The sequence below is a fragment of the Alosa sapidissima genome, chromosome 5, assembly GCF_018492685.1.
Source record: "Alosa sapidissima isolate fAloSap1 chromosome 5, fAloSap1.pri, whole genome shotgun sequence".
Taxonomy (NCBI): Eukaryota; Metazoa; Chordata; class Actinopteri; order Clupeiformes; family Clupeidae; genus Alosa; species Alosa sapidissima.
Genome location: NC_055961.1, coordinates 812,363 through 824,743, shown reverse-complemented (window position 1 = coordinate 824,743; position 12,381 = coordinate 812,363). Strand labels below are relative to the sequence as shown.

At 40.0% G+C, this 12,381-nt stretch overlaps 1 protein-coding gene and 1 long non-coding RNA gene across 4 annotated transcripts in view; one reads left to right on the top strand and one right to left on the bottom strand.

Annotated features, from left to right (window-relative positions):
* Positions 1-11,277, top strand: part of gdpd5a (glycerophosphodiester phosphodiesterase domain containing 5a) — a 54,908-nt gene extending 43,631 nt beyond the window's left edge. For both annotated transcript variants that reach the window (XM_042092058.1, XM_042092056.1), the window contains exons 13-16: positions 4,860-5,007; positions 5,255-5,337; positions 8,810-8,922; positions 10,968-11,277. In XM_042092058.1, the coding sequence (XP_041947992.1) occupies positions 4,860-5,007; positions 5,255-5,337; positions 8,810-8,922; positions 10,968-11,059 (436 nt within the window). In that variant the 3' untranslated portion in view covers positions 11,060-11,277. The remainder of the gene's footprint in view (positions 1-4,859; positions 5,008-5,254; positions 5,338-8,809; positions 8,923-10,967) is intronic.
* On the bottom strand, positions 136-4,377 carry LOC121709042. Of its 2 annotated transcripts, none has more exons than XR_006031822.1 (3): positions 3,938-4,377; positions 627-699; positions 136-380 (listed from the first exon to the last, which is right to left on the bottom strand). It is a non-coding gene; the product is annotated as an uncharacterized LOC121709042 (long non-coding RNA). The 2 variants fall into 2 exon arrangements; XR_006031823.1 differs by lacking the exon at positions 3,938-4,377 and adding an exon at positions 3,815-3,888.
* Positions 11,278-12,381: the final 1,104 nt, after the last annotated feature.

The following is a 12,381-nucleotide window of genomic DNA, read 5'->3' as shown; positions in this document are numbered from 1 at the left end:
GGAAGTTCTGGCAAAATATAAAAACATGTATACGTCCTGGACTGGCGTAATTATGTGATTGTCTACAGTGCTCTGGGGTAGTGTATCCACATCTCAGCACCTTCCGTGGCCAAAAGACGACATGTGAATCGTGCAGTTCTGCCCCAAATAGATGCCCGATAAGGGCCCAAAATGTGTTGCAATATGGCCGCAGAGTGGAGGGACTTGCCTAAAGGACTTTAGTGTATCATAAAGTGGTGTTTGGGAATCAAGAGTCCAACATGGGTGTCTTGGTGAGGTTCTTGGATCTTTTAATAATTTCTGGCTTCAGAAAAATTCTCCACTTCTATAAATTGAGAGGAAATATCTTCTCCAAACAGTAGCTGGAAGTCCTGCAGCACCTACAATCACCACCATGACAGACAAAACAAGAGTTAAGTCAAAACAAGGTCATTTGAAATAATAATACAGTGATCAAATGTTTTATACATCACTTAATAGTTTAAAATGTTCTAATACACGTCTACATTTACTGGCTGCTGTCAAAAATGCATTGTTTTAATCTTGTAATTCCTGATTCTTTGACAGGAAAAAAGAAAAAGGTATCAAATTTTAATTGTAGATATTCTTATCATTTAGGACCTTACCTTGCTCCAGAAATCCTGATTAGAAAAGTCCATCATCCAGCTTCATCCAGTCCACCACTTCTTTCTTGATACCCTTTTAAAAAAAATAGGAGACGATTTAAAACGAAAGACGTTTAAAAAAGAAACCTTCATGCAAACGGCAAGTTAAAACTTGACCAGCGGTTATATTCACCAGTATTGACAACACGAACTTCAAATTAACTTAGTGATGGTGGGGGTGTTATGTCTGTTTTAGTAGAGTGAAGAGGTGACACCAGGCTTAATGTTCAGGAACTTTTACTGGAGAAAACTGCATCGTTACAGTCAAGCATAACACACTCACTGAGTTCTCCAAGCGCGAGCATACCACAGAACTCTTCCTAACTACGGTGGCCAGTAAACATCAACAACTTAGAATACTGCAATTCTTAATTAACTACGGTGGCCCGCACATGAGAACTACCCCAATACATAACAGGGGGTGAATGCTAACTTTTAACTGAAAAGTTTGCTGGCTTTGATATGATTGACGGTGAGCTAACTAACGTTATGCTAGCGTGCTACCTTAAGTTAAAATAACCTGGAAACTTCACAGTAGGCTAGCTTTGTTAACCCAGTCTCTTAAAAAAAAGTAAAACATGACCAACGCTTATATTCACCAGTATTTGACGGCACGAACGTCAAATTAATTCAATCATGGCGAGCGAATCCCAACATTTATCAGAAAAAGAGTTTGGTCAGATTTGATATGGCGTCCCAGACAGCAAACATACACTGGGACGGAACTAGGCCATACCTACCACAACGTCCAGCACGGATCTGCATAATGGACCTGATCCGGCGTCCAAACGCACATTGGTCCAAAATTGGTCTGGATCCGTTTGACAGATCTGGTACCAATAAGGGCTAAGACTGGCCCAGTTCCGTATGATAGTCTGTGTTACTGACGTGTTCCAGATCTGCTTATCATATGCAATACGGGTTCGCTTATTGTGTGTGGTACGGACCCGTTTATCAGACATCAGCCGGCTTTATTTGACATGTGAAATGTGATTGGTAATTAGGCCTAATTATCCTGAAAAATCAGGTTCGTTATAGGTTCACCCAGGCTAAAGTTCGTAACGTTTTCCCAACAGCTCAACTGATAAATAAGCTAGGCTACAAACACAAGAGGGGGGTAAAAAAAACTTTACACATAAGTGTCTTATTATTTTTTTATTCAACAACCTGGCTGTAGAAGTGCAATTCCAGACAAAGTTTAAGTCGTGTTAATTCCACTGTTCCCATCGATATTCAGGCTGTCTTCCTCAGTCATCTCCATGGTCAATCTGAAACAACACAAAATAAACATTAGCCATTTATTCCTTTTTGAAAATAGGTAGTCACAATTACACTTGTTTTTTTTATCATCAGTGATCCTGTTAGCGTTATCAATGTTTTTTCCAAAATAGTTATGTGATGGCTGTTTTGCTTAAGCTAAGGTAGTAGCCCATATTGCTGGAAAATAATAGTATAACCTTAAAGTTATCAATGCTCGGTTGCTTGTTGTTGTCTCTGAATAAAACAGAGATAAAAAGCAGATAGCCTACTTTGAAAAGTTGGGCTGTGTCCTAGTCCAACCCCAGGCTTCTGCATGCGTGGCAAGAATATGGGGTTGTCTCATAGCACTGTTAGATCTGACACAAACAACAATTGACTACTTTTACCACTGCTAGGTAATAATAAAAATAATGAAACGAGCATATGATCAATATTGAGCCAACTATATCTTCTTTTCCAGCCTTACTGTAACAATGAAGTGGCCATGGGAACATAGTGCACCCCCATGGTTTCTAAATTTGTGCCATTCCAAAATACCTTTTTTTTCTTTAGCAGCCAGTTGACAATGAAGTAGGGAAAGGTCAATTTAGCAGAATCAGCACCTTAATTAATATCTCCTGACTTCCAGTTGAGTTGCGGAAATTGGACCTGGGACAAATCTGTAAACCGGTGATAAAACAGCATTGCTAGCAGAGCTGAAACCTGTATCAGGAGCAGACTGGCCCACAGTCAGATACTGTATGTCCGATACAGGCGGATCTAAAGGGCCCTATCATGACATTCTAAAGTGCATAGTCACTCGTCAAAAGTCTATTCAAATTTAGTAGGATGTCCAGTTCACATTGGGAGGGGTTTTTCTTATCAAACGTGGAGCGCATGGCGCAACAAGGTGTTCCTAGGTTTTTTAATCAGTCATATGGGTGTGTTTGGGGCGTAACATCATTTTAAACCAATGAGAATGACATCTGTCATTCCCTTTAACAGCGCAAAGCGCGATATGTCAAATAAATGCATCGGTATTTTGGCATTCAACGGCGCATTTGAAGGAGGCTGCTTGCGAGACTGTATGGAATAGTCATTCTTAAACCATGCTTTACTAAAACCTAGCATAGCCTTCACGCATTTGCACTCGTCTATTATTTGAACTCATTGGCAAAGTGAAACTAACTTCACCAAGGAGTCAGTCAACGACAAGACAGTTATATGCAGTTACTTTCACTAATGACTGACAATGGGTTACCACCGAAAACATAGGCTGGAAAAAGCAACTAATATTGCTCAAATGACTGAATAATCCTGCAGAGGAGTTGCTTATATCTCGTGACAGTGCGTCTTCAGCTGTGTTCCATACGTGTCTCTCGCCTCTCCCCTAATCACTTTTAACCGTCATTACCAATTTGCAAATGATGGTGAATAACTACTCATCATGAGATGTACAGTATTTCGTAATATCTTTATTCTAATTATGTTTCCCATTGTAATCGTGCAATTTGTAATGCTTTGCATGGACGTACGCTGGTGTGCGTTCATGAATGATAGAAGGATGGTGCGTGCACCTGCCAATATGACTGTTGACATGCGCTCTTAAAATAGCATATGAACAACTCGCCATTGACTTCTGACCAGGTTTAAGTGGTGTATGATAGCGATTTTTGGACAATGCACCAGGCCCCTCCCTAGGTTGTAATTGCCACACCCCTGGGCGCAATGCTTAAAAAAATAAACGTGCAAAATACCGAATTCAACTTTGCCCGGGTGAAAAAAGAACTTTACGCCATGCGCGGGTGCCCACAATACAGCCCAAAGGCTTTTATGCGGATCCGGCCCAAAGGAAATTGCTATCTGGGGTGCTAAAATTTGCTAGTGCGCTAACATTAAAGTTAACTTACCATTAAGCTAGTTCTAACGTTAGTAACGTTAACGGAATTCCACCTCGTGAACCCAGTAAATCCTTAGCACAAACTTTAAGTTTATACATGCACGACAGGAACGTTAAAAGCATTTCACCTCACCTTTCTTTCGCTGAAGTCAGGCAGCCATTGTTCTCAGGCGACTTCACTTATCCAGACAGAGACGTCCGACGACGTAATGACGTAATATGCGAACTCTAAAGACTCAATCAGATTATAGACACCCTGGGAGTTTGCGCAGTAAAAATAAACTCTGGACCAACACTGGCTAAAGAATGGACACCGCTAAAACTATATAAAACACACTGACAAGAGTACAAAATCCTCAATATACTCTGTAAAAAAGTATACTCTTTAACCTCATACTCTGGGGAAATAACACTCTGGCATTTGCTGTGCACACACTCACCTCACACTCCACCTCTCGCTATCCGGTACCCTTTCATTGCACACTACATACTATATAAATTATTAAAATATAAAGTTAACTGTCATTTTTAATACACTATATAAATCAATTAAATTAACCACTGATCTTGTTAATAAAGTATATACATGTATTAAATTAACCACTGATCATGTTACTAAAGTATTTACATTAATTAAATTAACCACATAATGTTGTTAATAAACTATATAGATTAATTAAATTAACCACTGATCGTGTTAATAAAGTATATAGATTAATTAAGTTAACCACTGATCGTATTAATAAACTATATAGATTAATTAAATTAACCACTGATCGTGTTAATAAACTATATAGAATAATTAAATGAACCACTGATCGTGTTCATAAATTAAATAGATTAATGAAATTAACCACTGACCCTGTTAATAAACTATATCAAATAATTAAATTAACCACTGATTTTGTTTTTGCTTCGCCGGGAGAGTTTTGATGATTTGACCTCCAATTTTGACTAAACTATTCACTAAACTCACTAAACATTTGCTTAGAAGTACTGGTTTCACCTCCTTGAAGGTGACATACTGTCTGTGTGTGTGTGTGTTTGATTGACAGGCAGTACTCCAGCGGTAACGTGAGTGTAAACGTGCACACCGTGAACGACCCCTGGCTTTACTCTGTGATGTGGTGCAGCGGTGTGACATCGGTTTCCTCAGAGGCCCCCAACATTCTCAAAGACGTGCCTCAACCAATATGGCTGCTGGTAAGACGTGCCTCACTCAATATGGCTGCTGTTAGGGTCCACTCCATGGACTTTACATACACGTGTGTAGAGCATCAGTGTTGAAATGTTAATACAGGTCTTGCATGTTACTTACATTGGTGTTCTCTACCTCAGTTTGTTTGGTATGTACTAAGATGAGTGTACCTGTTGGTGTGCTTTTACTTAAGGGCTACAGTGACACCTAGTGGTGTGGTAATGCCTAGCATCTCTTCCTCTGTTTCCCCAGAGCCCTGATGTGTACTACCTGATCTGGATTGCATCTGTTCTGGTCTCCTTTGCTGCTGTTGTTGCAATATGTGTACATCAAAAGTAAGTGTTGGCGTCTATGACGTGACCATAGCCCATGCATTTGCCATTTTAGAGTAGTGAGCTCAGTAGATGCTACCAATGCTTCATCTTCTTTATCTGTCGACCATTACAATCACATCTATGCTATCACCATTACAATCTCCTCTATGCTATCACCATTATTAACACCTCTATGCTATCACCATTATAATCACCATTATAAACACCATTATAAACACCTCCATGCTATCAACATTATAAACACCATTATAAACACCTCTATGCTATCAACATTATAAACACCTCTATGCTATCACCATTATAATCACCATTATAAACACAATTATAAACACCTCCATGCTATCAACATTATAAACACCATTATAAACACCTCTATGCTATCAACATTATAAACACCATTATAAACACCTCTATGCTATCACCATTATAAACACCATTATTTACACCTCTATGCTATCACCATTATAAACACCATTATAAACACCTCTATGCTATCACCATTACAAACACCTCTATGCTATCACCATTATAAACACCTCTATGCCATCACCTTTATAAACACAAATGTGCTATCACCATTATAAACACCATTATAAACACCTCTATGCTATCACCATTACAAACACCTCTATGTTATCACCATTATAAACACCTCTATGCTATCATAATTATAATCACCTCAATGCTATCACCATTATAAACACCATTATAAACACCTCTATGCTATCACCATTATAATCACCTCTATGCTATCACCATTATAAACACCTCTATGCTATCACCATTATAAACACCTCTATGCTATCACCATTATAAACACCAATATAAACACCTCAATGCTATCACCATTATAAACACCATTATAAACACCTCTATGCTATCAACATTATAAACACCATTATAAACACCTCTATGCTATCACCATTATAAACACCTCTATGCTATCACCATTATAAACACCAATATAAACACCTCAATGCTATCACCATTATAAACACCATTATAAACACCTCTATGCTATCACCATTATAAACACCATTATAAACACCTCTATGCTATCACCATTATAAACACCTCTATGCTATCACCATTATAAACACCTTTATGCTATCACCATTATAAACACCATTATAAACACCTCTATGCTATCACCATTATAAACACCATTATAAACACCTCTATGCTATCACCATTATAAACACCTCTATGCTATCACCATTATAAACACCTCTATGCTATCACCATTATAAACACCTCTATGCTATCACCATTATAAACACCTCTATGCTATCACCATTATAAACACCTCTATGCTATCACCATTATAAACACCTTTATGCTATCACCATTATAAACACCATTATAAACACCTCTATGCTATCACCATTACAAACACCTCTATGTTATCACCATTATAAACACCTCTATGCTATCAACATTATAAACACCTCTATGCTATCACCATTATAAACACCATTATAAACACCTCTATGCCATCACCTTTATAAACACAAATGTGCTATCACCATTATAAACACCTCTATGCTATCAACATTATAAACACCTCTATGCTATCACCATTATAAACACCATTATAAACACCTCTATGCTATCACCATTATAAACACCTCTATGCTATCAACATTATAAACACCTTTATGCTATCACCATTATAAACACCATTATAAACACCTCTATGCTATCACCATTATAAACACCTCTATGCTATCACCATTATAAACAATTTGCTCTCACTCTTCCTGTTTCCTCTCTCCTCCTTTGCTTCCCTCTCTTCTCCTCCTCCTCCTCCTTTTCCATCTCTCCTCTTCTCTCTTCCCTCTCTTCTCTCTGCTGCCTCTGCTTTGTGCCCCTTCTCTTCTGCATGCCTCTTTTCCTCCTCTGCTGCGTGCTGCCATCTCTCAGCTATCACATGATCAGGTAATGGACTGGTGAAGAGGCGTGTGTGTGTGTGTGTGTGTGTGTGTGTGTCTGTGTGTGTGTATGTGTGTGTGTGTGTGTGTGTGTATGTCTGTGTCTGTGTGTGTGTGTGTGTGTGTGTGTGTGTGTGTGTATGTGTGTGTGTCTCTGTGTGTGTGTGTGTGTGTGTGTGTCTGTGTGTGTGTGTGTGTGTGTGTGCTTCAGTGTCTCACTGTGTCAGGGTTGGGATTGTTCTTTGGCTGTGGTGACTGTGGTGATTCTTTGCTGTGGTGACCAGTAATCGGTGAAGAGGGGTGTGTGTGTGTGTGTGTGTGTGTGTGTGTTTTATCACTCTTGTTTGTCTCCTGTCAGTGCCTAATGTCTGTTCTGTTTACTTGTTTTTAAACATATTTCATTACTTTGTGGTACTGTCTGAAGTTCTACCATGGACTCTATAACATTTTTTGTGGAAGACATGCCTTGGTTACCTTGTTTCAAGCCATTCTAGCATGGTATAGAAAGCCTGCAAGAAGACTCAGCTCGATTTGCGCCAGTTCTCATTAATATTCATCGAGCTAATCTGCTTGACTCTGATTGGCTAACAGCTAGTCGGTTTTGTCCATAACATGACAGCTGTTATCAACTAATTTTAGCTTCATGGCATGAACTTAGCTTGGCTAGCGAGTGCTAGCATTGTCCAAATGGGCATAAAACCTGCTAGGCTAGCGACTGCATTAAACCTGTATAACATAGCACTTCCTTGAGTTGACAATAATGTTTTACTTACGGACTGGGCACTGGTCGTAGACTGCCAGGATGTTAGCCTACTGCTCCAGGCAACCTTTTTGCAAAGCCTGTGGCATTGTTCCAAAACATAAACTGAAGCCATTTGATCCTCACGTCTGGGTTCTTGGGCAAAATACATTGTTGAAGTTCTATTCGTGCATATATAGCGCACAAGGCCGTTGACATTCAGCCGTCCTTGCATACGAAAACTGTCACAGAGCTAGACAAATTCTGTGGGCACGGTCTCAACTGCAAGCTCATGAATAGTAATGAGATCAATTAATTCCACGTCAATCTGAAGAGCTTTTGCAATTGGCAGTGGCTAGAGCTGACAGAGGAGGTAGCTGTTAATTTTCACATTCACGACATAGCACAAACACATATGGACCTAACATATTAAAACAAAATACAAATAAAAACGGTTTTGTGTGGCAGGGCACCTTTAATATACACCGATATGTCTATTTTTAAATATTTTATGTGAAGTTATGTGTTGTCTTTTGAATGTGTGATTTTTTAAAGAAAAGAAAAACATTTATGACTTGGATGGCCACGTGGGAGAGTGTTGTGCACACAGTACCCAGATGCAACAGGCAAGGAGAGGTTCTGAGACTGACTCTGGTGTGTGTGTGTGTCCACTCCAGGTATGAGTGTGTGTGTGTGTGTGTGTGTGTGTGTGTATGTCTACTCCAGGTATGAGTGGAGATTGACTGTGCTGTCTGGTGTGTTTGACCGTACTGTTTGGTGTGTGTGTGTGTTTCTACTCCAGGTGGAAGATGAGTGGGATGCAGAGCTACAACCCTGAGCAGATCATGCTAAGTGCTGTGGTGCGAAGACCCAGCCGAGACGTCAACATCATGAAGGAGAAGCTCATCTTCTCCGGTGAGGCCCAGTCCAACCTCTAGGATTCCTCCTTTAGGTACTCTGGTGCAGGGGTCGGCGCTGGCCATGTGGGTGCCCTAAGCACACACACACACACACACACACACACACACACACACACACACCCCAACCACCACCACCACCAAAGGAATAAAAACCATTCAGAATTTCTTAGTTAGTTTTTTTTTTTCCTTTTTTTTTCACTTGGTGCACTATGCGCAGTGCGTGATGTGCGTGTGCGGAGCGCCGGCACTGCTCTGGTGTTCCTGAGTCATATGGTTCCTTCTTTAGATACTCTGTGGTTCCTGAGTCCTGTGGTTCCTTCTTTAGATACTCTGTGGTTCCTTAAGTAGATGGGCACCTTTAGATGTCTGAGTCCTATGTTTCCTTCTTTAGATACTCCATGGTTCCTTTAGTTGATGGTCTCTGGTTACTGTAAATGCAAATAGGTTCCTGTAAATATAATGTGGTTCCTTTAGATGTTGGCTTCTGTCAGTGCTAGATGGTTTCACTTCCTGTCAGCGTGTTCTTCTGAGCAGCAGAGGCCATGTACGCGTGTTCTTCTGAGCAGCAGAGGCCATGTACTCGTGTTCCTCTGAGCAGGCTCGTTGCCCAGAGGCCATGAACACGTTGTGGACACGCTATTTTCATTCAGCCCTCTTTTACCCAACGTCCCTACTGCATATGTGCATATTTTACCCAACGTCCCTACTGCATATGTGCATATTTTACCCAAAGTCCCTAATGCATATGTAAGTATTTTACCCAACGTCCCTACTGCATATGTGCAAATTTTACCCAGCTTCCCTAGTGCATATGTTCATATTTTACCCAACGTCCCTAATGCATATGTACATACAGTATTTTACCCAACGTCCCTAATGCATATGTAAGTATTTTACCCAACGTCCCTACTGCATATGTGCATATTTTACCCAACTTCCCTACTGCATATGTACATATCTTACCCAACGTCCCTAATGCATATGTAAGTATTTTACCCAACGTCCCTACTGCATCTGTGCATATTTTACCCAACGTCCCTAATGCAAATGTACATGTTTTACCCAACGTCCCTAATGCATATGTACATGTTTTACCCAACCCAACATCCCTACTGCATATGTACAATGAGGTATAAAATGATTCATACCTGGCAAATCTTGATTTCATTTTGATTTTCTCTGATTTTGATTGACACATATGTTGACACATTTTCTCTGATTTTGATTGACACATATGTTGACACATGTTCTCTGATTTTGATTGACACATGTTCTCTGATTTTGATTGACACATGTGTTGACACATGTTCTCTGATTTTGATTGACACATATGATTTTGATTGACACATATGATTTTGATTGACACATGCCAAAAGGTCGTAAGACAACGTGGGAGAAACATGGAATAAAAAAAGAAGCGTTTTCATCTTTTTAAACATTTTTATGAAACATGTCCAAAATGACTCCTACCCTTTTTTAATGATCAATGGAAACATCTTTATTTGCATTCACAGCTCTCAAAAGGGTTCTTGTAGTACCTACCAAGCCTCTCCATGTCTCCACAATGATTCTAGACCGCACCTTTTTAACAGCAATCAGGGTTTTGAGGCAGGTTGGCTGTATGTTTTGTATCATTGAGTGGTTAAATGGTCCAGTGACACCGGCACGCTGCCTGATCTTAATTTAGCCTTTTGTTTTAGTCATGCCCTTTTTAAAAAATGTTTTAAAAAAAGATGAAATATCTTTGATGAAATATCGTTATATTTTTGATTCACTCTCCACATTGTCTTACAACCTTTAGCCATGTGACAGTGTCATTTTTAGTCAGTCAAACATATTGGTCAACAGAAAATCAACATTAAATCAATATTTGCTAGAGCTGTGAATCCTTTTGTTCCTAACCGTGTGTCCAGTACGTATGTTACCTGAGGGGGCGCGTATTCTCCCACATGGTGAAATCTCAACACCTGCCATTACAGCCATTTGTTGTGTTGGTTTAGGGCAATAGGGTGCTGAATGGCTCCTTCTTTTCTTTGATAGAAATAAGCAACGGTGTGGGAAGCACGGAGGAGTTGTCCATGTATGCGGAGAACGGATATGTCCACTACACGCACAGCAGCCTCCTGCGCTGACACACTAAGACCCGTCCTAATTGGAGGAGCTTGCACACTAAGACCCGTCCTGATTGGAGGAGCTAGCACATTAAGACCCATCCTGATTGGAGGAGCCAGCACACTAAGACCCCTAAGACCCGTCCTGATTGGAAGAGCTAACACACTGAGGGCCAGATGTACGTACATTTGCGAACGTAGCGTTATCAGCGTCATGGACACACCGCAGATTGCAAACGCTGTCAGACCCAAGTTTCCGTCGTATTTATCAATCGTTCAATCCTTAGTGTAAACTGCGCCTTTCTCTGCCTTTCTCCGCCCATAAACGCAATTTACGAACGTCCACAACTGAATGGCAGAGCCTACAAGCGCAGTTGAATGAAGTTAACTGATGACAAACATTAAAAAGAATCAAACGTTTAGCGATCATGAAATAATACCATACATGATAAGATGTAAACAAGCAGGGAGATAATGAAGATCAGTAGTTCTACTCAAACTACTCGTGCACGTAGGCTATGGAAGATTGGTCAAATCTAGCAAGTAGGAAAGTTTAAGTGAATGACGTGAAAGTGAAAGTAAGATATTCGAAAGGCCAATGAAAGTTGAGGTTGCTTTTGGTAGTAGGCTACAAATACTTTCACCACAAAAACTGGTGCTCTAAATAGCGATTCTGTTGTCTTTGAAAGGTTCTCTTATTGACGCATTAAACTGCAATTTGGATTAACACCTGCTTTTACAAGCGGAAGTATTTAGGCCCCTCCCATCTTTTTACGCTAAACTCCCACTTTCCACTGGATCCTCCCATGAATGCATATGCGTGACATGACAAACGCAATTAGCCATTTTCAGCTCCCACGACAGGCAGTTTGCGCTTTTACATCATTGCGGCCTGTTTGTACATACCTCGCAATGATTTTACGCGCACATTGCGAAACAAATACGCCTGAATTGGGCGCAAAAGCGTTAGTACATCTGGCCCTGAGACCCGTCCTTGAAAGCAACAGGGAAGGACAACAGCTCCAGACTGTGTGTGTTTTATTTATCTTGATAAGTGTTTTGTATTTTATTTATGCCACTGATGGCTAGTGTGGTCTCGTTTGGGGAGATGGGTACTGGCCATTTCTCATCTGTAATCACTGAAGTTGAAGTTGAATGTTGTTATGTATGTGTTTTTGGTTCAGTTACTGTGAATAATCTAAAAAAGATAGTTTATTCCAAAAAAATCCTGTATTGTATTTCGGGTTTGTGAAACTCACAAAATGTGTATGGACATTTATATAATGGACTTTCACTTTGCTGCCTTTATTGTGCTTCCTGTGTGTGCATGTAGAAACAGATAC